Source organism: Sebastes fasciatus, chromosome 10, assembly GCF_043250625.1.
Source record: "Sebastes fasciatus isolate fSebFas1 chromosome 10, fSebFas1.pri, whole genome shotgun sequence".
In the NCBI taxonomy this organism is placed as follows: Eukaryota; Metazoa; Chordata; class Actinopteri; order Perciformes; family Sebastidae; genus Sebastes; species Sebastes fasciatus.
The window spans coordinates 8,330,345-8,353,683 of NC_133804.1; the positions used below are offsets into that span (position 1 = coordinate 8,330,345).

The 23,339-nt window shown below is 38.8% G+C and overlaps 3 protein-coding genes across 4 annotated transcripts; 2 read left to right on the forward strand and 1 right to left on the reverse strand.

The window, feature by feature from the left end:
* Nucleotides 1–1,234: 1,234 nt before the first annotated feature.
* Nucleotides 1,235–7,934, reverse strand: commd5 (COMM domain containing 5). Its single transcript, XM_074647872.1, has 7 exons — nt 7,672–7,934; nt 6,316–6,476; nt 5,488–5,516; nt 5,319–5,369; nt 5,040–5,135; nt 4,658–4,733; nt 1,235–1,373 (listed from the first exon to the last, which is right to left on the reverse strand). The coding sequence occupies exons 1-7, from the start codon at nt 7,790–7,792 to the stop codon at nt 1,272–1,274; spliced, it is 636 nt and encodes a 211-aa protein (XP_074503973.1). The 5' UTR covers nt 7,793–7,934; the 3' UTR covers nt 1,235–1,271.
* Nucleotides 7,935–9,102: 1,168 nt separating this feature from the next.
* On the forward strand, nt 9,103–19,871 carry fam199x (family with sequence similarity 199, X-linked). 2 transcript variants are annotated; one of them, XM_074647895.1, is made up of 8 exons: nt 9,103–9,238; nt 11,389–11,570; nt 13,148–13,367; nt 13,555–13,713; nt 14,965–15,126; nt 15,549–15,732; nt 15,968–16,071; nt 17,091–19,871. In XM_074647895.1, exons 2-8 carry the CDS (start codon nt 11,404–11,406, stop codon nt 17,262–17,264), a joined length of 1,170 nt encoding a protein of 389 aa, XP_074503996.1. In that variant the 5' UTR covers nt 9,103–9,238; nt 11,389–11,403; the 3' UTR covers nt 17,265–19,871. The 2 variants fall into 2 exon arrangements, with proteins under 2 accessions (XP_074503996.1, XP_074503997.1); XM_074647896.1 differs by having other exon boundaries at nt 9,135–9,238; nt 11,392–11,570.
* Nucleotides 19,872–21,134: 1,263 nt separating this feature from the next.
* On the forward strand, nt 21,135–23,015 carry smim19 (small integral membrane protein 19). Its single transcript, XM_074647900.1, has 3 exons — nt 21,135–21,412; nt 21,765–21,889; nt 22,424–23,015. Exons 1-3 carry the CDS (start codon nt 21,279–21,281, stop codon nt 22,480–22,482), a joined length of 318 nt encoding a protein of 105 aa, XP_074504001.1. The 5' UTR covers nt 21,135–21,278; the 3' UTR covers nt 22,483–23,015.
* The last annotated feature ends 324 nt before the right edge of the window (nt 23,016–23,339 follow it).

A 23,339-nucleotide genomic window follows, 5' to 3' on the forward strand; every position in this document is an offset into this window, starting at 1 on the left:
CGCATTTGCATCCAAGAGGAAGCTACAGAAATCGCGGACATGTCGACGAAAAAAACGCAGATATAGCGAAGCCACTGACACGGCTTAGAATCAATGCTGTTCAAACTTTTTCAAAGTAGATTCTAAGGTAGACCCATAATTTGACAAACCATATGTTCAGACAATATTAATAGAGAGTTAAGTGAATTTTAAATGGGTCAATTTGGAGAGCAATTCTTAAAGTGTAAAGAATAATTTCTATATGGCAGTGCTAAATCAGCCCTTGGGTGCAGGCTTTTAGAGACATTCCCTTTCTGTTTCAGTTCATTTACAATAAACTGTATAAGCCTTGAGTCACTGTATGATTGAAGGCTTTTTTGATTAAGAGCATTTGAAACAACTTTGTAATATGATTTGTCAGCTCAGTTATACCTTAGTTGTTTATGTGTTGATGATGTTGTATTGGTAAAAAGTGTTAAGCCTATAAAAAAAGTCATATGCATTGTTACCTCTGACATAGTATTAAAATCCAACAAATCATTCTTCACAAATACAGGAATAAACAGATTTTATTAGAGAAATGTGGTTCAAGAGGTACAAATTCTTGATGTTATTATGGCAAACATACAAAATAACTCACCATTTTACTTTTTATACAATAGTGCTACAACCCAAAAGACAAGTAAACCTTTTGTTCTGTCACTGGCTTGAATTACATACATATAAAAAAACATGAGTAGAAACAAATGGTTCATTGGTTGACTGGTTCATTCTTTGATTTGCACATCCTCATGTTTCCGGAACCATGTGGACAAAATGTTCAGTCTCAAACAGACCAGATCACATGACACCAGTTAAACTGGCTATTTAGTAAAAGAGTGCTCACTTGACTGCATTTGTATTTTGGCACAATGGAGGCTTTGCAGCCGTCTCAGATCTCTCAATTATCACTGAATTTAATGATGCTAATATGTGCAGTTTACAACAAGGCAAGGTAAAGAGTGATTTTACAGATTTCTTTTTAAATATCGGCTGTGAGTTCTTGTGTTTTTGTCTTCAGTATGGTCAGTATAAGGTACTCCTGTGGTGCAGCCAGTTATTCTTATCATTTTGCACTGCAGTTAAGTATGTTGGATGCCAACACCATCAAATCATAACATCATGACAGGCAGATTATTCTTATCTTTCATTATATTATATCAAAAATGATTTAGATGAGCGCCATTCAGTGCTATTTACAAAAAAAACTAAGTAGAGAGGAGCTGAATTAAATACCAGGCCTGCGTGGTGTATCAGTCTTGGATTTGGAGAATGTTCCTCTTCTCCAGGTCGTTCATCTCTTTGAGGATCAGAGCCACGTTGTAACGCAGCTCTTGGAATTTAGACACGGGCACCTGAAACGAGATAACAACAGTTCACTGACAATGTAACACAGACAAGGTGTCCAGCATGAAAACAACTGCATAGCTAAAATGTTTATAGAGCATAATGTGATAACGATGGCATACAAAATACCATAGCGATAAGATGATGGCCAGTATTGAGACGTTTGTAAGTAGTGGCTAAGCCAATTACATTGTTCAAAGGTAGTGAAGCTAAGCTAATGTAAAATTGACTATTTATCAACTAAATAAAAAACTTCTGATCATTCAGTGCTGTTAATATGATACTTTAAATGTTATTCCATTATATTTATGCTGAAATAATTTCACAAGTATAATTTTTTTACTGTGTAAGAATTAGGGCTGTCAAAGTTAACGTGATAACACATTAACGCAAATTTGTTTTTATGCCACTAATTTCTTTAACGCAACTTTGCTATTTTTAGGTTGTAACGGGCTCATCCATTGGTACCAACCATGTCATACTAGCTTGTCGCAAAGGAGGTTAAATAACGCTCCAAACCTGCGCTGAATCTTGGCGAGGAAAAACTGGCATGGACATTTTCAAAGGGGTCCCTTGACCTCTGACCTCAAGATATGTGAATGAAAATGTGTTCTATGGTTACCCACGAGTCTCCTCTTTACAGACATGCCAACTTTATGATAATGAAATGCAGTTTGGGGCAAGTCATAGTCAAGTCAGCACACTGACAGCTGTTGCTGCCTGTTGGGGCTGCAGTTTGCCATGTTTTAATATTTGAGCATATTTTTTATGCTAAATGCAGTACCTGTTATGGTTTCTGGGTGATATTTGTCATTGTTTTGTGTTGTTATTTAATTTCCAATAACAAATGTATACATACATTTGCATGAAGCAAGCATATTTGCCCACTCCCATGTTGATAAGAGTATTAAAGACTAGACAAAAACATGCTCTACGTCTAAGGTAGTGATGCTTGGATATTAAATTTACAATTTTCTGAAATAAAAAAAACGTATGAACATTCACTGTTGTTAATATCATCTATTTAATGTTATTCCATTATATATTTAATGGAGAAATTATATCAGTATGATTTTTCACCATTTTTTTAATGTTTTTAAGGTAGCCTAACGTAAATATGGGAAATATCTAGAATAAAAGTGCAGCCATCTCTTCTGTTTGTTTTCATGGTTACAGCAGCAGATACGGTACACTCTTCAGTCATAGTCTGGAGCAGATCCTGAGAACACATATCAGGTGGAGACATAAGGTATATCCATCTATAGGATCTGCACACCGGATGTTGTTGCTACTTATCTTCTAATTCTGCTGTAATCTGATTATGTAACGCTGCAGCAGGTACAGTGACAGCCGTAGTATAAATCCACATTAGAAGCCTACTTACTAAAGCAGCGTCTCTCCTGAAATGATCACGCAGGTATGGAGTATGGCGCCCCCTGCTGAGTACAGTATCTTACTAACTTGTTGAGTTTCTCACTTTGTCTGCTCACTCTTTGTGTTATTTCTGAATCACTCATAACTAATTGCAGTAATTTATAATGAACACATTGTATGTGTATAATACAAGTTATGAATGTTATTCTAATATTATAAAGGTTGTTTCTGGGTTGTGCAGGCAGAACGGTTGCTACACAGTGAAACTACAATACTTTGTTGTACCTTTCGTTTATTTCTGAACTGAGGATTGGATCTTTTCTACTGTTGTTTGAACTAATAGGTTTGTAAGAACAGACAGAAGAAACACAGTCAGAGGTCCAGCTAGAATTATTTTAAGAAAAGGCCAATTTGCCAAGAAATAGAGCAGTTCTACAGTATCATTTCTATTCTGATTTGCAATAAATGTTGTTATACAATAAGTGTAACAAGTAGGACCAATATGTAGGACGGAACCTGCCAAAATAAATAAAATGACTCAATAAATAAATAAATGCCATTAAATGTGGCAAAAATAATTTCAAAAATAAATGTAGCCATTAATTAATTGATTTAAGGTGCCATAAATATGATAAATTGAGTGACAGCCCCCTAATTTGCTTAATGAGGCAGAAATGTAAAAGGAAATGTGAAAAGACATGTATAAAGAAAAGAATAGAGGTATAAATAAAAGGGTGAAATGCAAAGAGAAAATAATGAATTCAAAAATAAATATAAAATAAATAAATAAATAAAAATGTAAAAATAAATAACTGTAAAAATTAATACAAATAAATACATAAATAAATAAAAGGGAAAATTAAACAGAAGAGTAAATAAATAAGGGAATTTATACAAAGACAAATAAATAAAGAAGCAAATTAAAACAGAAATATCAATTTATGTAACATTTTATTTATTTATTTATTTATTATTACTTTTATTTTTTTGTTTCTACATTTAATGATATATGATAATCGAGTTATATATTTATTCATGTTTTATTTTTTTTGCAGGTTCTAGGTCAGACTATAGTTTATAAATGTTGCGTCAATTATTCCACTGTGATCCTATTATGTAACAACTGAAACTGACCCACTGGCTAACAACCAACTTCTCTCTCTACCAACAGGCTGAAGATAAACTGGAAATACACACTACAGTGCAGAGGTAACACCAGCCACTGGACAAAATGGCCAACTGTGATTCTCACCACTGTCCTTTCTATGATTTTTAAGAATTTAAGCACGTTGGTTTATAATAGGGCTGTCGTGGTGAAGGAATTTCCCCCGCGGTGATAATGGTTTGCTCAATAGTGTGGTATGCAATATTACTGTCATTTCTTTTTCTTGCAAATTACTTAATTTATCCAGTTTTTTAAATTTATTTTATTACAGTTTTAAAACTAATGAAATACTTGTTTATTGTTAAATGCAGAACACAAAAGGGCAATGAGGGGCAGCGTTTTTTTTTTCCAGCTGAGACGCTTTAGTTGCGTCTGGTTGCTATGATACGGAACATCCGCAAAAGTAAAAATGCCAGCAAAAAGTTGAGTACTTGCTCTGGATATACGCGAAATATGTGGCGCTCCCATTTCAAAGATTTTAAAAAGAAAAAATGTGAACATAGCGGTTGTGGCGGTTGCTTGCCCTGCGGTTGGGCTTGTCAATATTGCGGTTATTACAAGTCAAGTCAATTTTATTGTATTAACAACAGCCCTAGTTTATATACCTTCACTACTGGTGTTTAAATGGAAGGATTAGACTGAGTAGGTTTTGTATTTATGATCTGGGCACATATTTTCAGAATGAAAACAGGTTATTTTGAAGAGAATGGAAAATTGCCTGTACTATCAGGAACAAATCAATTGTTTAAGTACCTCAAAGCGCTGAAAGCTCCCGTCTGATAGTTTCATCTGCATCAGAACAGAAGGCTGCAGGGCCCTGGCTAAAGAGCTGTGGAGACAGAGGAGACACACAACCACAAGGACTTCGTTACACTAAGTTGGAAATTACATTTCTTCAAAAAATGTGTCCAATATTGTCACATCTTTTTCTTTTGATGGACCTTGACTGCCATGATGACCATTACTGCTCAGTCCAACTACCCTCTTCTTCTTGTATTTATTACAAACAAAATATAAACATAAGACACCTCGCTTTCTGTAAGAGTTTTTGTCCAGGAAAGACACCAAATAACAAAAATAGAAAAGCTTCAGTGAACTGGTTATAGGTTGAAGCTTCTCTCCCTCAGTACATTACCTTGTTGAAATGGCGACATCCACTCTCCATTTAAAGTCTTCTAATGAGGGGAGGTGGGGATCTTTCTGGGAGGTTGATGCATCTAGAGCTGCACGCCTGCAAACAAAGAGAGGTGTCACACAGCAATGATTTCTCCACGAACGGCATCTGAATGCCATCCACAGCAGCAGCGCTGTTCTGACACTGACCAAGGGAGCTCTGTGCTTTTATGAGAAGACACAAAAACAGAGACTAAATGTATAAAAAGGTCTAAATTTAGAGGCTGTGAATGCAACATACTTGTTGCCAAAAACCACACTGGAGAAATCTGTGATGAAGTCTTCAGGTATCCTAATTGACAAAACAGAAAACAACAAAAATTAGCATTTGAGGTTGAAATTGTATTCTATATAAACGGGAGTGATAATGCATCAAAACATTAAGGGTGTGATAAAATGATGAGCCTTGCCTCAGTTCTTTAAGATCTTCTCTGAAGGCCTAAACAGGGACACAAACAAAAGACTGAGTTGTTTTTTTGCATGAGATTCAAAATGTTTACATCTTAAAGATAACCTATTATGTGTTTTCCCTTTCAATCAGTGTGTTATGTAGCTTTTTTGTGCATGTAAAAGGTCTGCAAAGTTCACGGCAAAGGGAGTTACTCTCCCCCACAGAAACACTGCTCCTGACCTGCCTGAAACGCCTTGCTTAAAGTCCCGCCTTTTCTTCTGTAACGTTGAGATGTCACCAAGTAAAACATTTGCATAATACCTGCCTAGCAGCTGGGTCCTTTCAATTCAATGCTTATGAAAAGGAGGCAATTAGCATTTGTTGCCCTAGATACCCACATATTGCCTCTATGGTGTCCATCATCATCGGGTGTTTTTAGTTGGCATAAGTACGTTTTTGAGTGTAGGCAGATTGGAGAAAATATGATTAAAAAAAAGTTTTTTGTTTTTTTTAGGGTCACTGTATCCTGACAGTAGTGCATGAGACAGGTAATCTGAAAGAAATCAATTGCCTCTGTGTCCTCCAATGCTCCTAATGGCATCTGCAAGATTTCACAGACCGGAGGAAAACAACCAATCAGAGCTGAGCTGGAGCCTTGCTGTCTCTGAGCAGCTGTCAATCACTTGGGAACTCTGATCAAACTAGGCAGCCCTGATCAAATATGAATCAGTGTTCTGTTACTGTAATGCCTATTTCTCACATCAAATGTTTTCAGAATCATCTTGAGGAAATAGGCAAAGGCCAATACGGTCCAACATATAATATCCAGTGTTTAACACCAACATACCTCCTGTTTCAGTGATGATGTGGGGATGCGGATGGCCTCAGACAGCACTCTGTACATCCCAGCTACGATGTGACTGAGCCTCTCCTGGGGGATGGTGCTGCTCTCTGCTATCGACTTCATCACATCTCTGCAGTCCTTCCCCTCCAGGGCGCTGACCACAGCTGGACACACAGTAATTCACAGGCACATTTAACTCACTTATTTAATGGCTTCAACTGCTAGTACTGTACTTTGTGGTCTGGTGTCAGCGAAACTGCCTCCAGCTCAATGCGGGGAAAACAAAAGAGCTGGTGGTGGATTTCCGCAGACGCACAAACTCCCCCCCGACACCGGTGAACATCCAGGGAATGGACATTGAGATGGGGACATCTTACAAGTACCTGGGTGTTCACCTGAACAATAACTGGACTGGACTGCCAATTCAAATGCACTCTACAGGAAAGGCCAGAACAGACTCTACCTGCTCAGGAGACTGAGGTCTTTTGGAGTGCAGGGGGCACTCCTGAAGACCTTTTATGACACTGTGATGGCATCAGCTATTTTTTATGGAGTGGTCTGCTGGGGCAGCAGCATCTCGGCTGCGGACAGAAAGAGACTAGACAGAGTGATCAGGAAGGCCAGCTCTGTCCTGGGAGGCCCCCTGGACCCAGTGGAGGTGGTGGGAGAGAGGAGGATGAAGGCTAAGCTGTCACCCATGATGGAGAATGACTACCACCCCATGCAGGACACCATCTCAGCACTACACAGCTCTTTCAGCGACAGACTGCTCCACCCAAAGTGTGTGAAGGAGCACTATCGCAGGTCCTTCCATCCTGCAGCTGTCAGACTCCACAACCAGCACTGCTCCCAGTAGACCACTTACACTTACACACCAAAAACTGACAATAACTTGATATTTTCAGGTGGAATTTCATTTCATTCTCACTGTGCAATATCATTTTCCACTTGTGCAATTTTGTTAATAGTCTGTTTATTGTCAATACTGTATATACTGCTCCTATTTTTATACTTCCTTCTATTTAAATGGTTCATATTTTGTTTAGCTCTTTTTTTACTGTGTTAGCTGATGCATCTTGTTTTTTGCACTATCCCATTTGCTGCTGCACACTGCACATTTCCCCACTGCAGGACTAATAAAGGAATATCTTATCTTATCTTGTCTTGTCTTGTTGGGTCTCAGTGGCTGCTGGGTAATATCAGAGCATGCACAAGCTAGGCTCACTGGGCAGGTCACGAGTCTCCTGCAGATACCGGTATTTGAGCGGGTTTACCGTGCATGTACAATACACAGATATGTTATACAGACCGCTGAACAGGTCTGCAATTAGCTGGAAACATTCACAACTAGTATTTTACCTTTCAGTATTCTTCTGAACATCTCTTGGTCCACATCTTTCAGGTTTTTCGACATTGACTCTATTTCTGGAGGTATTCTGCCTCCCAGAAAGCTGGAGTCCCTTGTATGACTAGAAGACATGACTTACCATGAACTAGTATGCTGAGATAACAGATAGTAAAATGATAAATCTCTGTACTGACAGTTTGTGCTCTTCTTTAAGCTAGTTCTCTGTTTATGTGACAGCTTCCGCCTTCGCGTCACATGACGCTGTGCTCGCTCCCGGGAGTCTCGCGGTGACAACTTCCGCCAAATGTTAAGGAAAGGAGCTTCAATGCTTCCTTTATTATCTCCTTTAGCAGAGGATACACTGGAGCATCCTTTACCAAAGGAAAGGAGATAATAACATCCCACAATTCCTTGCGGCCGCAGTGTTTAAAGCGACGCACCATTCGGCCGTTCATAATAACAAACTATACACCTATCTTGCATATTATTTTCATACACTAATTGGGATTCATGTTTAATATGAGTGGACAGTGACAGCCATTTCGTTTCACTTTATTTTTAATTAATTATTTATTTCGAACATGTAACAAATACCTCAGTAAAAAACAAAACAAGAATAACAAATAAAATGAACAGTAAACAATCAATTAACAAAAATAATCAACATAAATAAATATTACATGTCCAAAAAGAAATTGCACCTTCTCCATAACTCCAACAATTAACTCAATATTTATCATATATTCCTTTGTTTATTTCAATTCCAACCTTGGTAATGAAGTTATATTTTTCCCCGGTTGTCATCGTTAGGTCAGATGATCCTTTATTAAGATAAGATAAGATAAGATGAACCTTTATTAATCCCCGGAGGGAAATTCAGGTGTCAAAGCAGCAACATCAGCAAACAGAGTGAAACACAGAAGAGGTAAAGGTATACAAAAATTATAAAAACAATAATAGAGATACAGAGTGAATGGGTGAACATAGTGTATGCAGTCCGTCAATAAATAAATGTAGTATGTGCAATAAATAAATGTAATATGTACATATGTGCAGTCTATAAAGTGGTATATAGGATGTATAGTGTAAAGTAAATGTAAAGTGTGCCAGTTAGATTATATGTTGATTATATGTTGATAGAGTGTTCCAGCAGCTGGAGGACCTGTGGTATCTCTCTTTAACACACCGTGGGAGAAGCAGTCTGTCATTGAAAGAGCTAATTAAACTAATTAAACTGGCATGGACATTTTCAAAGGGGTCCCTTGACCTCTGACCTCAAGATATGTGAATGAAAATGTGTTCTATGGGTACCCACGAGTCTCCTCTTTACAGACATGCCAACTTTATGATAATGAAATGCAGTTTGGGGCAACAACAACCTGGTAGTACAGGTGGAAGAAGCGCCTTTTGTAGTCCATCTTCAGAACATTGTAGTTTCACCACAGCTTCCGCCTCCGCGTCACATGACGCTGCGCTCGCTCCCGGAGGTCTCGCGGTGACAGCGCGGATCATCGGCAGTAGAGAAAGGATTTTGCAAATGGAGGTGGCAGAAATGATCAATCTGTGAACGACAAAAAGGTTGGTGTTTTATCGCAGATAGCTTATTAATTACAACTTCTCCAGGTTTATAAACCGCCCGGGTGTGTTATTGTGCGTAAAGGGTGAGTTCGGTGATGTTTAGTGGCGGTGGAAACGCTCCGTGGGCATCTGGAGGATTAGCTAGCAGCTAGCTAGTTAGCTAACGGTGCTAGCGTGTGTTGTGTTCCAATAACAGGCTGCTCGTCTTTACATAACACCAACACTAAAAGCTTTATATAACCAGCCTTAAAGTGTATCCACACTAATACAGACACATTCTTTACAGCTGGATTATCATTTAGCCTCTTAAAGGGTCTGTTTACAGTCTAGCATCTCAGTTTGTTGTTAAGAATAACAACGATGGGAGTTGGATGCTTCACGTGGATGACATCTAGTGTCAACAATTAATATGAGCAGCTTCTTTAACATCCTTAGTAGGTTAAATAAACATGATCAGTTGGTATATTAACTAGTTTTACCCTCTAACGTCACTAATGTTACCAGCAAAGCCCCCACAATGTACATTAACTCAAGTAGCTATTAATGTTACTGCTTGATAATATTTGGATGAAAGAAAGTTTTACTTTGTGCACGAAATGTTGTAGGACTGTCTTTATTCAACTGCCTTTATTTACAACAAAGACGTACAATATAACTGTACTCATTTTCAACAGTCTCTTCTGCACTAAATTCATTTTTTAATAGTTGTGTATCACAGCTGTTACCCTGCACTATATTCAGTTTTAACAGTTTTCTTCATCTCCTTGTATTTTTATATCTGGTATATTTTTTTGTACTTTGCACTACTAACTTTTTTTACTTCCTTCTTACTAACATGTTTTGCACTATGGACATGTGATGCTGGAAACTTGAATTTCCCTCAGGATCAATAACGTTACTATCTATCTATCTATCTACAAACAGTGTTACTACTTGCTAGTATTTGGATGAAAGAAAGTTTTGCTTTGTGTACGAAGTTTTTGTAGGACTGTCTTTTTTCAACTGCCTTTATTTACAACCAGGGAATGAAATTAGTTTAGACAATAAGTCACTCAATGGTGAGATTTGTGCCTGATCAGAAGTGTCTTCTATTAGTTATGGTTTTCCACCTCCGATGAAGAGCAGAACCTATAGGCCCTATTTAACAATTATATACTATTTTAGCATATAATTATTAAATTATGTTTATAATAAAGTCATTTTTGATAAATTGAGGTAAATATTGGGGTAATTTGGCAGTAATTCCATAGAAATTTCAAATAGGTAATTTGCTATTTATCACCTCATTACCATGAAATTTGCGGACCTGTAAAATTAAGTGTTAACAAATATAGTATTGGATTAAGGTTACATGATATATTCCATGATTCTACAGTCTGGTACCACTGACTCAGTGTTTACAATTTTAAAGCGCTCTACCTAGATTTCAGAAGTGGCAGACAAAAAAAACGAGTGGCCGATAGAAATGTTCAGTGACCTGCCACAGTGGCAGGTGAGGAAAAATGTTAATTTCAGACCCTGTTTACAACAAAGACGTACAAACAGTGTACACTTTGTACAAGTATGACTTTTAAAACATTCATTACAGTTAAAATTTAATGAAATCCTTCTTAAATATTTAAAGTCGTCATAGCTTTTTCGTTCATCATGTCTGTAAATGAAGGTGTCATACTGTATGGGCCATACAGCTGGAGAAAGTTAACAAAACGTTAAAAGCATAACATTACATTTGAATGTGAAATTTACCCCAAATGTTAAGCAACTAAGTTATGTAGGAAATATTCACTTCCACCCCACAGAACAGAAGGTACAATATCACTTAAAAATACAGTAATCTGCACATTAGTACCTATTTTCCTATTGATAAATATCCGCATATGAGTGTAAGCAATGGAAAAAGAATGCCTAAATTAAATATATAATTAATCATTAATAAAAATTGCAAAGATTGTTTCTATTTTGCCTTTATCTTTCCAGTGCAATCTAATTACAATATCTTTGCAATCGATACATTCTACCTTTTGTAAAGCTTTTTTTTGAGAGTGTGTCAGATGTGTTTTTTAATTTGGTGGTAAATATTGACACCATAGCTCTATTAAAAAGTGCCCTGTTATTGATGTATTTGTCTTATTTTGTCTCCGTTTTTGTAGCAGTTACATCTAGCCATGTCAGACTCTCTGTATGAGAAGTTTTTAGCCCCGGAGGAGCCTTTCCCTCTCCTCTCCCAAAGGGCCAACCTCAGTGATGTGGGAACCCTGGACGTCAGTGACTTTGGCTGTCAACTCTCGTCTTGTCACAGAACAGATCCTCTACATCGCTTCCACAGTAACAGGCAAGTAGAGACCAGAGACTGTGTTTGTGTTCACATGTGTGTGTCAGCTGTCTGTGAGGTAGACTGACTGGCAGAATGTATTTTCAAAGTTTATTTGTAAATAAAAAATCGTCATAATTGTTTTGGAAATTTATTTAAGATATCCATTAGGGCTGTCATGATATCAGATTTTCATTACACGATTATCGTGGCCAAAAGAATTCACAATCAGAATCAGAATCAGAATCAGAATCAGAATCAGAAAGAGAAAGGTGTTTATTGCCAGGTGTAAGGGGTATACACGAGGAATTTTAATAACGATCTTATTGCGATATTTATAGAAAATTTTAAAATAAATCGGTGAAATTCATCTCTAACTTTGTTTATTGTGCATTATGTCTCTTGTTTGGCAAATTAATAACACTCAAAGTGTAGGGAGGTGGAGAAAGTCTATAACCATAACTGTATATATAAAATGATTTAAGAGGTGATTATTTACCCTATATTATCATATGTATATTATTAACATGATATCAATATTTCATTTTTAAATATCATGGTTATTATTAATACCGGTATATTGCGACACCCCTAATATCCACCGTAGTATCCTATGGCAGTGATTTTCATAGTGGGGGCTGCCGTCAGGGAAGATAAGGAAAAATGCTAAAAATGTATATATATATATATATATATATATATATATATATTTTAAAAAATACTATTTTATTATTATTATTATTATTATTTTGCTGCTCCTGAAATTTTTCCAGCTAGCTTAGTTGCTAGCATCTAGCTAAATTTAGTTCTAACTCACAAAAGTGGACACGTTTTTGAAAGGGAAAAGACCTGACGAGCAGACACAAACACACACAATGTTGTTAAATGTTGTTAAAATAAACTGACAAACAATGCTTATAATGGAAAACAGAAATATTGAATCTAATGGAATGTTGAAATATAAATGTAATTATTATTGCATTAATAAAAGTAAGGCAAGTTATTCATAGGTTTTATTTTATTTATTTATTTTTTGAACATTTGCTGTAGTATTGTCAATTGGGTTTTTAAAAACATTTTGCAAAAAAGGGGGCCCGGTCATAAGCTAATGCTATTTGGGTGGCCTTGGTATGGAAAAGTTTGTCCTAAGGGACAACAGTTGGACCTACCACCAACTGCTGCAAGATGTGCCATTGCAGCTGTTGTTGGTGGCATTCACTACACTGCTATTGACAAATGTTAATGGGCTTGTCAAGTTGCACATGTTCTGGTTGACAGTGCCAGAAAAGGTTGTTTACAACTGTGGCAGTGCACTAGTATTGATGTATTTCACACCGCATTTCTATGATTGCGTTGTCTCACATCCAAATCTAGAGCACAAGGCCAGTAGTAACACATGTTTTGCAGTTGCTTATCAAATGATCCATACCTCTTGCCACTATGAAAGAGTAACAGTGTTTAACTATATTGTCACATGGCACTGGCACTGAAAGTTGCTGCCATTAGAAAATGTAAAAGAGCAGCATTTTATTCTCCTAATTTGAAGAAACCTAGGGCTCATAGAATGTACTCTGATGTTCACTCACTGTTCTCCCCAGGTGGAACCTCACTTCCTGTGGGACCAGTGTTGCCAGCTCAGAGTGCAGCGAAGAGCTCTTCTCCTCTGTGTCTGTGGGGGATCAGGACGACTGCTATTCCCTTCTGGACGACCAAGAACTAACATCTCTGGACCTGTTTCCAGAGGGCAGCGTTTGCAGTGATGTCTCCTCCTCCATCAGCACCTACTGGGATTGGTCCGACAGCGAGTTTGAGTGGCAGGTTGGTTGCAAACACGGCTGACTTTCATTCAGGCGCTTTAGGACAGAAGTCATGAGAACCTAGTTGCATCAGAGGTTGTGGGTGTTACAGTGATTAGCAGGATAGCTTGTCCATTCCAAATAATCTGTCCTCCTCTAGTGTTTTCTCTGCTCCTCATTATTTACCGGTCTTACTTCTGTCATTGCAGTTGCCAGGAAGTGATATCGCCAGCGGCAGCGATGTCCTTTCTGACATCATCCCGAGCGTGCCGAGTTCACCCTGTCTGTTTTCCAAGAGGAAGCCCAAGCCCCACCCTCATCGCAACCTGGATGAGTTACCATGGAGTGCCATGACCAACGACGAACAAGTAAACAGAGCCAACACATCTTTCTGTATTACGGTGTTTTTAAGTTAGCAGCCTCTCTGCTATCAGAGTGCTCAGAATGAACAGTTAACTGACAAGATTGCTGATCCAGATTTTCTTTTAACCATTTTGAAATTGATTTTTTCAATGTCAGAATCGATATATTTGCTTCATTTGAGTTTATGCGGAGGTAGAAGGAAGTTACCGCCTTTATTGTTGTAGTCAGAGTAACGTGATGTCATATCCATTCTGTATCCGCAACCAAAACAAACCGCAGTGAGCCAAAACAACAAAGCAGAAAACGGCAGAAGGTCTGCATAAATACGACCTGCACCCTCACATTTTTTAATCCAGAGTGGTAAACACTACACATACAGTAAAGTAATGAAACACTTTGGGTTTTACACATTGCCAGGAAAAGCAGATTTAGACATGATTGCTAAAGCTGCATGCTAACTCTGTCATGGACAGGTAACGTGCGGTCAAGCCGGCCGTCACTCGCATCTCCGTGGTCAAATCAGCCGACGCTACAACTGTAGAGCACCCATATACTGACATTTATGTTAAATGCATTCTAACGGCCCCGATGGAGCTGATCATGGATGTATAAAGAGAACGGAGCTGAAGTATACACGTGTGACTTCATCCGATTTTCAAAATAAGGTGTTAACAAAGGGAACTGTATATACAAATACATATATGGAAATAAGATTGATGGATTATATTCACCAGAAGAATAAAACATTACACGTCCCTTATACATTAAGAATCAAATACCACTAATTTGTGAAGGAAATGTCTTTATTTTTTATTTTTTGGTTGCTGAATTTTTTTTTATAAATAATTCCTGACAATGACTGATATATTTGTACATGTATACATGCCGAAAATCAAAACATTTTACTGTTTTAATTTAGATATTTTCCAAAGTAAAAGTCCCTAGAAGTGTATGATTCAACTTTTTCTCATGGTCTATTGTTAAAAAAGTTAACAAAAATGAATTAATGCAGTTAATCATAATCAAATTGCAATACTTGTAGAATCACACTACTTAAAAATCGCAACACATATCGAATCAGCACCCAAGTATAGTGATAGTATCAAATCTGGAGATAGCTGAATCGTCCCAGCCCTATTATAAAGCAGCCAATTTCATCCATGGGTGGTTTTCTTTAATTACTCCAGCAGTCAAAAACACCCCGTTACGCAAGGAACAAACCTGAAAACTACATGTGTCTGTGTTTCTGCTTCCAGGTGGAGTACATTGAGTACCTGAGTCGGAAGGTCAGCACAGAGATGGGCCTGAGAGAGCAGCTGGACATCATCAAGATCATAGACCCCTGCGCTCAAATCTCTCCCACCGACAGCGAGTTCATCATAGAGCTCAACTGTCTCACAGACGAGAAGCTGAAGCAGGTGAGCAGTGACCCTGAAACACACCAACATACACCACCATACAAGTCATGTAAACCAGTCAACAAAGCAGATTTTCATTCACACATGATCTCACACAAGATCTCACACTCTAAACCAAAGTGTGAGCAGCCTGTCAAAAAGTCGATATAAGAAAAGAGATTTTAATTGGCTGCATTCTTGCCATCCTTTGGGGATTCAGTAAGTCTGCAAAGTAATATCATTTCCTGTGAAAAGTTTTCCATGGACATGACAGTCTAATTAATATATTAAATGCAAATGAAGCATAAATATAAATGCATTTTGGTTATTTAAAGCCACATAGTTTAAAATGTATGTGATTATAGCATGAGCTGTTCCACTTGTTAATTAGTTAAATGTAAGTTAAAATTGCATGTCAACTATTACCTTTGTGATGTCATCAGGTGCGTAACTACATCAGAGAGCACAGCCCCAGGCAGCGGGCCAGCAGCACCAGAGAGGGCTGGAAGAGGAGCAGCCACAGCAGCGCCAGCACCGGCGGGGTCAGCGCAGCCAGCAGCAGCAACGCCAGCATCATCAGCTCCAATAGCTCCTCCACTGGCTCCACAAACTCCAACTCTGTAGCAGGTAAGATGTTAGCTGGCCGGTTAACAAGTTAAGTAGCAGTAATGGTGCCACCACCGGAGGATCCTGCAGCGACGGGGCCATGTCAGCTCAGTTGTTGTGATTGAACTGCGACAGAAAGGCACTTTTATTAGTGAAATAATAAGAAATTGTAACATTAAGTTAAATTTTCAGCTCAGTTTCAGTTATTTTGAAATCTTCTTGGTTGTAATACTGTTGACATTTCCTTGTGTTCCAGGTGGTCCAGCATCAGCCTGTAGTGGAGGCAGCGTGGCCAACATTAGCAGAGCTCACAGTGATGGCAACCTTTCCAGTGCTGCAGAACGTATACGAGACTCTAAAGTAAGAAACATGAACATGTGCATGTGAAAATGGAGACAATAGGCTCGTTCGACATGAACTGCTCTTCACCTGGAAAGTAGCCGAGATCAGGCGGCAGCAGCAGGTGACATGTCGGACAGTTTCCAGCTGTTTCCGGTGGCCTTCATCGAATTTACAGGAAGTCACAGGAAAAGACACACCCTGTTAGATCCGATCTGTAGACTACTTGTAGTGGTTTGTTGTAGTTTTCAGACCACATTCAGATTTATTTATATTTGTTTACAAATATATGTGGAAATGTGCGTGTATCTGGCATTGTATTCTATCCTTTATTCTTTTTATGTCCGCCTTGTACAGCACATTGTAAAGAGCACTCGTTTTGATAAGTGCTTATAAATAACCTTCATTAATATTATTATCAACCACACAAGATATGTTTGTTAACAGATGAAACCTTCATTGCACAACATGAGACTAATATCCTACAATCTAGTTTTAAATATTACAATTATACAGAAAGTTAGGGTTGTCTACAACACGTGGTGTTTGTTGTCAAAACTAAGCCAATCAGCTCTTTGATCAGGCAACAGGCAGGTGTTTCCTGGGGTCTTGCAGTCGCTAGAGCACCTGCGGCACCTGGCTCTTAAAAACTGCGGCCGCCTCGATCTCGCGAGGTTGTTGTTTCCCACGTGTGCATGACGTCAGTGCAGGTCGGACACAAATCTAACCGGCATGCATTTGGCGGCGATTGCCGGTGATCGATTCTGCGCAGACCTGGCTCATCCTGAACGAGCCTATTCTCTAGTTTCCTGAAGATGTTGTTATTGTTCTTGACTTTTCCATTTTGATCACTGGAACACAGGAAAGTATACCCAAGGTGTATATTTGCCTCTGGACCCTACTATTTTTTGATCTTACTCTGGTTAAATTTGTTGTTGAATTATTTCACAGAGCACGTGAGACTAGTTGATCACATCAACACTTTGATCCTCACCTTGGCATCATCTCTAACCTCTCTCTCTCGCCACGCCATCTTTCAGAAACGTTCCAAGCAGCGCAAGCTCCAGCAGAAAGCCCTCCGGAAGCGGCAGCTGAAAGAGCAGCGACAGGCCCGCAAGGAGCGTCTGAGCGGACTGTTTCTGAACGAGGAGGTGCTGGCGCTGCGAGTGACGGAGGAGGACGACCACAGCGACGACCTGGACATACTGATGTGACACCAGTGAATCAATCAGTGCTCCCTCTACGCCTGTTCCCCCACTACGCAGCCACCGCCATAGAGCTCATAGACCACGCTACTCCACATCACTGCATGCATTTGGCTTTGTGTAATGTCTGATAGGCAGCAATAGCTTGTAGTAGCCTCTGACATATCGCTTGCTAAACTAGTGCAATACCGCTAGTGCTAAAACCGACAGCCGCTACAATCACTACACTAGCTATAGGAATAATGCTAAAATACCGCTAATGCTTTGATTAGACGCTGACCTCAGTCCGGCCTGCTTATAGACAGTTCCAACGCCGCAACAACCTAGACACTCGCAGATACACACAAATATACTGTTATTTCAGCTTAATACAGTTAACAAGAGGATTGCTTCTAGATGCTGTAACAGCATACATCCACTGCTACTAATACAGCCACCACTGGCAGAAGGACAGATCAGGCAAGAGGAGCAGAGTTTGGCCATATTATGCAGATGAAAATCAGGTGTTTATTTCTTCATAACATCCCCAGGGGGAACTATAGACCCTTTTTGTGTCGACGTCATGATTACATCACGTTGTTAGCTGGAGGCAAAACAACGGAAAGACCGGAAGCAAACACCGGCAGTGGGCTAAAGTTACACTTGGAAAATATCATCTCGCTGTATTCTCGGGTGGCACAATCGAGATATCACATCACATACATTTGAGATGACAGACTGTGATTTGAGGCTCTAGCGAGCTACAATATTGTCAAATCCTTTCAGAGATGGAGAGAAAACGTTGCTAATAGTTAGTTGTCAGTCTCCCGACAAGCTAGCTAGCTAACTAGCCAGCCGCCTACACCTCCATCATGTTTACTAACAGAAAAGGGGTCTATATGCAAGGTGGTTGTATTTTACATTCATGCTCTACAGGGCTATATCTTCACTGGCCAAACTCTGTTCATCTGCAGCTCTGGTTTAAACTGCTGAAGGTGACGTTACAGCACGAATATAGAGATCTGACTGGGGGAACAGTATTAAGATTAAAACATTGCATTGATAAGCAATTTCTCTACATGGTGAATGAAGTGTAATTTCAGGGGGGGAAGTCATTGATACTCCTGAAAAGCCATCCTCCAAAGCCGACTAATACATGTGAGATTAAGAGGTTCCTGATGTGGAAGTGAAAGGAAGTGAGCTGGTCTGTCTTTCTACCCGCTGAGTGTCGCGGTCCCTTTTCACTCTGAAGGCTTAGAGGGAGCACTGAATCTGCATGTTTAAAAAACCGTCACCCACACCGAGTCCCCTCCGTGTGGTCCAATAACTAACAAAGTCGCTTCATTATTTGCATACACCTGTTTAAAAAATAGCATATGTGTTGTAAATAAATGATAAATAACAGCATATTTACCGCTTGCTTTCAGGTTTTCCTTGGTGATAAAGGTTTGATTTAAAGTTTTTTTCCCCCTCTATGTGTATATACTTATATATGTTATAAGGTAGTGAACTAATTGGTTATCGTAGCTTAAATGCTGTCCATTGCCACTGGTTCTTCGCTATATTTTGAGTCTTATTTTGAAGCATTTAACTGTTTTGTCACAAGTACTTGAGTTTCATCGTCTCTTTGTTTCTCTGCCAGCACTCCTACTGTATATTTTGACTTCAATAATCACAGATCTTCTCCATCATTTACTTCTGTGTACGTTTTTTTTTCTTTTAAATGATTTGACCACCATGATAACTTTCAAGCATTCGAGCATCGCTAAAGTCTTTATAAGAAGTTTTTACAGATCATATTGTGTCTGTCCACGTACTGTATGGCTGGTTTGGTTTTGGTGCTGAACTTGAGCTGGTTTCTTAAGCATGTGCATCTAACGTTGAGCCATTAAGTTTAAGTTAAAAGATTGAAAATTTGCAACAAAGTGTTGAAAAAGCACCTCATCATTTTGTGGAGTCATAGCTACCTACCATGCCGTTTTCATATTTGCAACCAGAGATATTGTTTTTGTTTTTTTCTCCCTGTCTACCGTGTAAGAAACACTTTCCCGCAGCTTCTCAGCTGTAACGTGATGAACCACTGCAGCTATCGGCTGTCATTTCTAATACTTTGTGTACTGAGCTTTGGCTCTTGTCTCTGTCTCATGTATATTAATTGCAGCAATTATGTTAAATGCAGCTTTATGTATTCTGTAGTTATGAATTAGTAAAACTCTATTTTGAAAAATAAGATAATTTTGAAAAAAAAAATTAAAATAAGCCAGTGTGATGCAACAAAGGTATTTGTGTATATAAGGTACCATGTAATTTCTGATAATGAACGAACTGATTAAATATGGTTTAAAAAAAAAAGTTTGAGTGTTAACTGAACTTTTTGTTTTTCCCTCAGAATTATTTCACACCTGTTGAAGATTTTAACCATGAGCTACAATAATAACAGTGGTATTACATGTATTAGTTCCTAACCAACCACTATGGAGCAGTGTTGCCTGCAGTTGTCCCTTGTGTTATCACTGGCTGAAATATATGGAATACCAGAGATGCCACGTTGATGCTTCAGGCAGGACCGTGTGCAGTCCGCTCAATGGTTACGATCGACTGTAAACTTGTGAAATAAACTTACTTTGTTGCATCCTATTGTTGTCGTCTATGGTGGCGTTTTCTTCAAGTGTGGGCGCACACACATTTTATCACATTTACAAAATAAGGCCACAACGTTACAGGCTGTAATCAAGCCTCGAATAACAGAAGCGGAAATATTATATAAAAGTGAGATTTTCATGTTTTTTATATTATAAAGCAGGCTTAAGTACTATATAAATACTGTGGAAGTATCGAAACACTCAATCCACAGGGAAATACACACAGCCCGTATTCAGAAACTCTGCATTTGAAACAAACTCAGGATTTCTGCCCATTTGTGATGTCACGAATATACGATATTTAGACTCTTTACACAGTTTTACACGTAAACATTCTAAATGTGTCCCAGTTTATTTCCTGTTGCAGTCTATGTGAATGTCATCAGCTGACCGGATGTAAACATGGACCCAAGCTGTTGCCTAGCAACGCAATTCTGTTGCAATTCCGTCAAAATGTACTAAAACGGAGCGTTTCAGACAGAGGGTGAATACAGGCATATTCAGGCTTACAGTATGAAGAAAATAAAGGTGTTTTGAACATTACAGCATGTAAACATGTTCTAATAGAAACACAAAATACAAGTATGAACCTGAAAATGAGCACGATATGAGACCTTTAAATCAAGATCCTAAGCAGAGACAGTGTTCCATTTTATTATTTCAAGTGTTTTCAACTGCGAATGCTAAATTCTTAGCTGCTATTCTTTTAAAATGAAAGGTCCCGTATTGTAAAAAGTGACATTTTCATGGCTTTTATAAAGCAGGTTTAAGTTCTATATAAATACTATGAAAGTATTGAAACGTTTAATCCACAGGGAAATACACACAGCCCGTATTCAGAAACTGCATTTGAAACAAGCTGTCAGGATTTCTGCCCATTTGTGATGGCAGCTGACAGGAAGTAAACATGGACCCAGGCTGTTGCCTAGCAACGCAATTCTGTTGCAATTCCATTTAAATGTACTAAAACGAAGCGTTTCCGATAGAGGGTAAATACAGGTATATCCAAGCTGACAGTATGAGAAAAATAAAGTTTTTTTTAAACATTAAAGCATGTAAACATGTTCTAGTAGAAACACAAAATACAAGTATGAACCTGAAAATGAGCATGATATGGGACCTTTAAATACGAAGCAGTCGTGTGGGCTGCTTCTGCAACCCCGCATGTTGTAACTGTGCATGTGTCTGCAGTTCACCATGTGGCCTGTAGGGGGCAGCATGTTCCTGGTTGGCTCCCCGGAAACAGAACAGACGAAGACAGCGGATGTGACGTCGTCGTGTTTACACCGTTCTGTTGTTGAGTTGCAGTACATCCTACATCCCTGTTTGAGAGTGAACGAGAGCTAAAGCGGATATGATATAACTTCTCTTTCACATATTCACTAAAGCCTGTCGTGTTTCAATGGGCGGTCACGGTGTCCTGGGTAACGAGCCGGAGTCCATCGACTACTCGGTGCATGAAGCCTGGAACGAGGCCACCAATGTGTACCTGCTGGTGATCCTGGTCAGCTTCGGCCTGCTCATGTACGCCAGAAAGTAAGCACAGTCTGCACTTTGCATTTAACTCCTCACTGTATCACTCGGCTTATACTAGTAGTAGAGCTACAACACAAGGAGTCTGGTTCAGTCAGAGAGTCTCCCTCCGCGTCCTTTCTCACAATATTCAAACTCACGCCAGACTCCACTGGACATGTTCACATTTTAATGTTTCCTTGGTCGCAGGGAAATAAGCGCACATCATGTGGCAGTACTTTAGTAATGCTAATAATTTGCTGGGTCTCCTGGTTAATTCGGCATTCATATAATCCCCTAAACGTAATGTATTTTAATGTAATGTCAATTTACTGTGCATTATCTCTGTCTGTCTTTCTGTTCACCTCTAACTTAGAAACAAGAGGAAGATCATGCGGATCTTCACTCTGCCTCCCACCGCCGGCAGCACCCCGGAGCCCAACTTCTATGACAGCCTGCAGAAGGTCCGCCTGCGGCAGCAGCTGGAGATGTACTCTCTGGGTGAGCATCTGCACACAACAACAACAACAACAACAACGAACAGCCTGGATCAGGGCTATAGACTAAGCTACTGGAGTTAACCTGCACTATACTCATTTGTAACAGTCTCTTCTGCACTATATTCACTTTTTAATAGTTGTGTATCACAGCTGTTTCCCTGTACTATATTCAGTTTTAACAGTTTTCTTCATCTCCTTGTATTTTTATATCTGGTAATTTTTTTTGTACTTTGCACTGCTAACTTTTTTACTGCCTTTTTACTAACATGTTTTGCACTATGGAAGTGTGATGCTGGAAACTTGAATTTCCCTCGGGATCAATAAAGTTACTATCTATCTATCTATCTATCTATAGAAAAGGGATGTACTGTAATAATTAAATAATGTTTTCAACATATTTTTTTTAATGTAAACCCCTCATAACTGACAAATGTATATGATGTTTTAGTCTTGATGATCTGATCAGAATTAGGCAACCTGTATTTTATGTTGACATTTTGGGTAAATTAAAATGTTCTTCTGTCTTGTATTTCAGCCAGGAAATTTGACCAGCAGCAGGGCCAGACGGACAGTGTGCAGCTCTCCATGGAATGAGAGCAGAAAGGAGCTCAGGCCTTTCTGTCAGATCAAACGCTCCTGAGCCTTCGACGCCTCAGTGCGTGGATAGGAAAGGATTCAGACGGCTTTCATGATCACAGAGAGCGCAAATGATGCTACTCCCATCCTGGTTGATTCTGTTTGGCTCCTCGAATGAAAAGCATCTTCATTCACCTTCTGTTGTCTCTTTTTCGTCCATTACGCACGGAGTAGGTACAGCTGGATGGATGGAGAAGCAGCAGAGACTCTTAACTTGGATTTGGGAATGATAAATGTGATGTCACAGAGATACATGCAGTATGACGTGAGATAAAAACAAAAGTTCATCATGAAGATTTTTTTTGCACATAGAACAAGATCCTTAAAATTTAACATAGGTGTTAGTTGGTTTCTATTTTGTTTTTTACTTGTTTATTAAATGTTTTGTGTTAGCTGAGTAGTAAAATATAAATTCTCATATGTGAAAATAAAGACACAAACCTGAAGCAGCTGAGTCAGCCAATCCCTTGTTTATCAGACCTGAATTAATGTCATGATTGGTCTGAGTTTTTATTTGACTTTGTGCACAGCGTGTACAATTTCAGGGGATTTATTAGCGGAAATGGAATATAATATTAATAACTATGTTTTCATTAACGTGTAAAGTAAGATTTGTGTTTTTGTAAGAGTTGTGAGAGAATGCGTCCGATACTGCCCGAAATTCGGCATCAGGTATCGGCGAGTACGCCAGTCTAGGCACCGATCCAATACCATCATTTATTAACCAGAAAAAAAATCAACTTGTTTAACCAGAAATTGAAAATGTATGTTACAAAGCCTGATAACTATATATATATTTTTTTTATCACACTGGT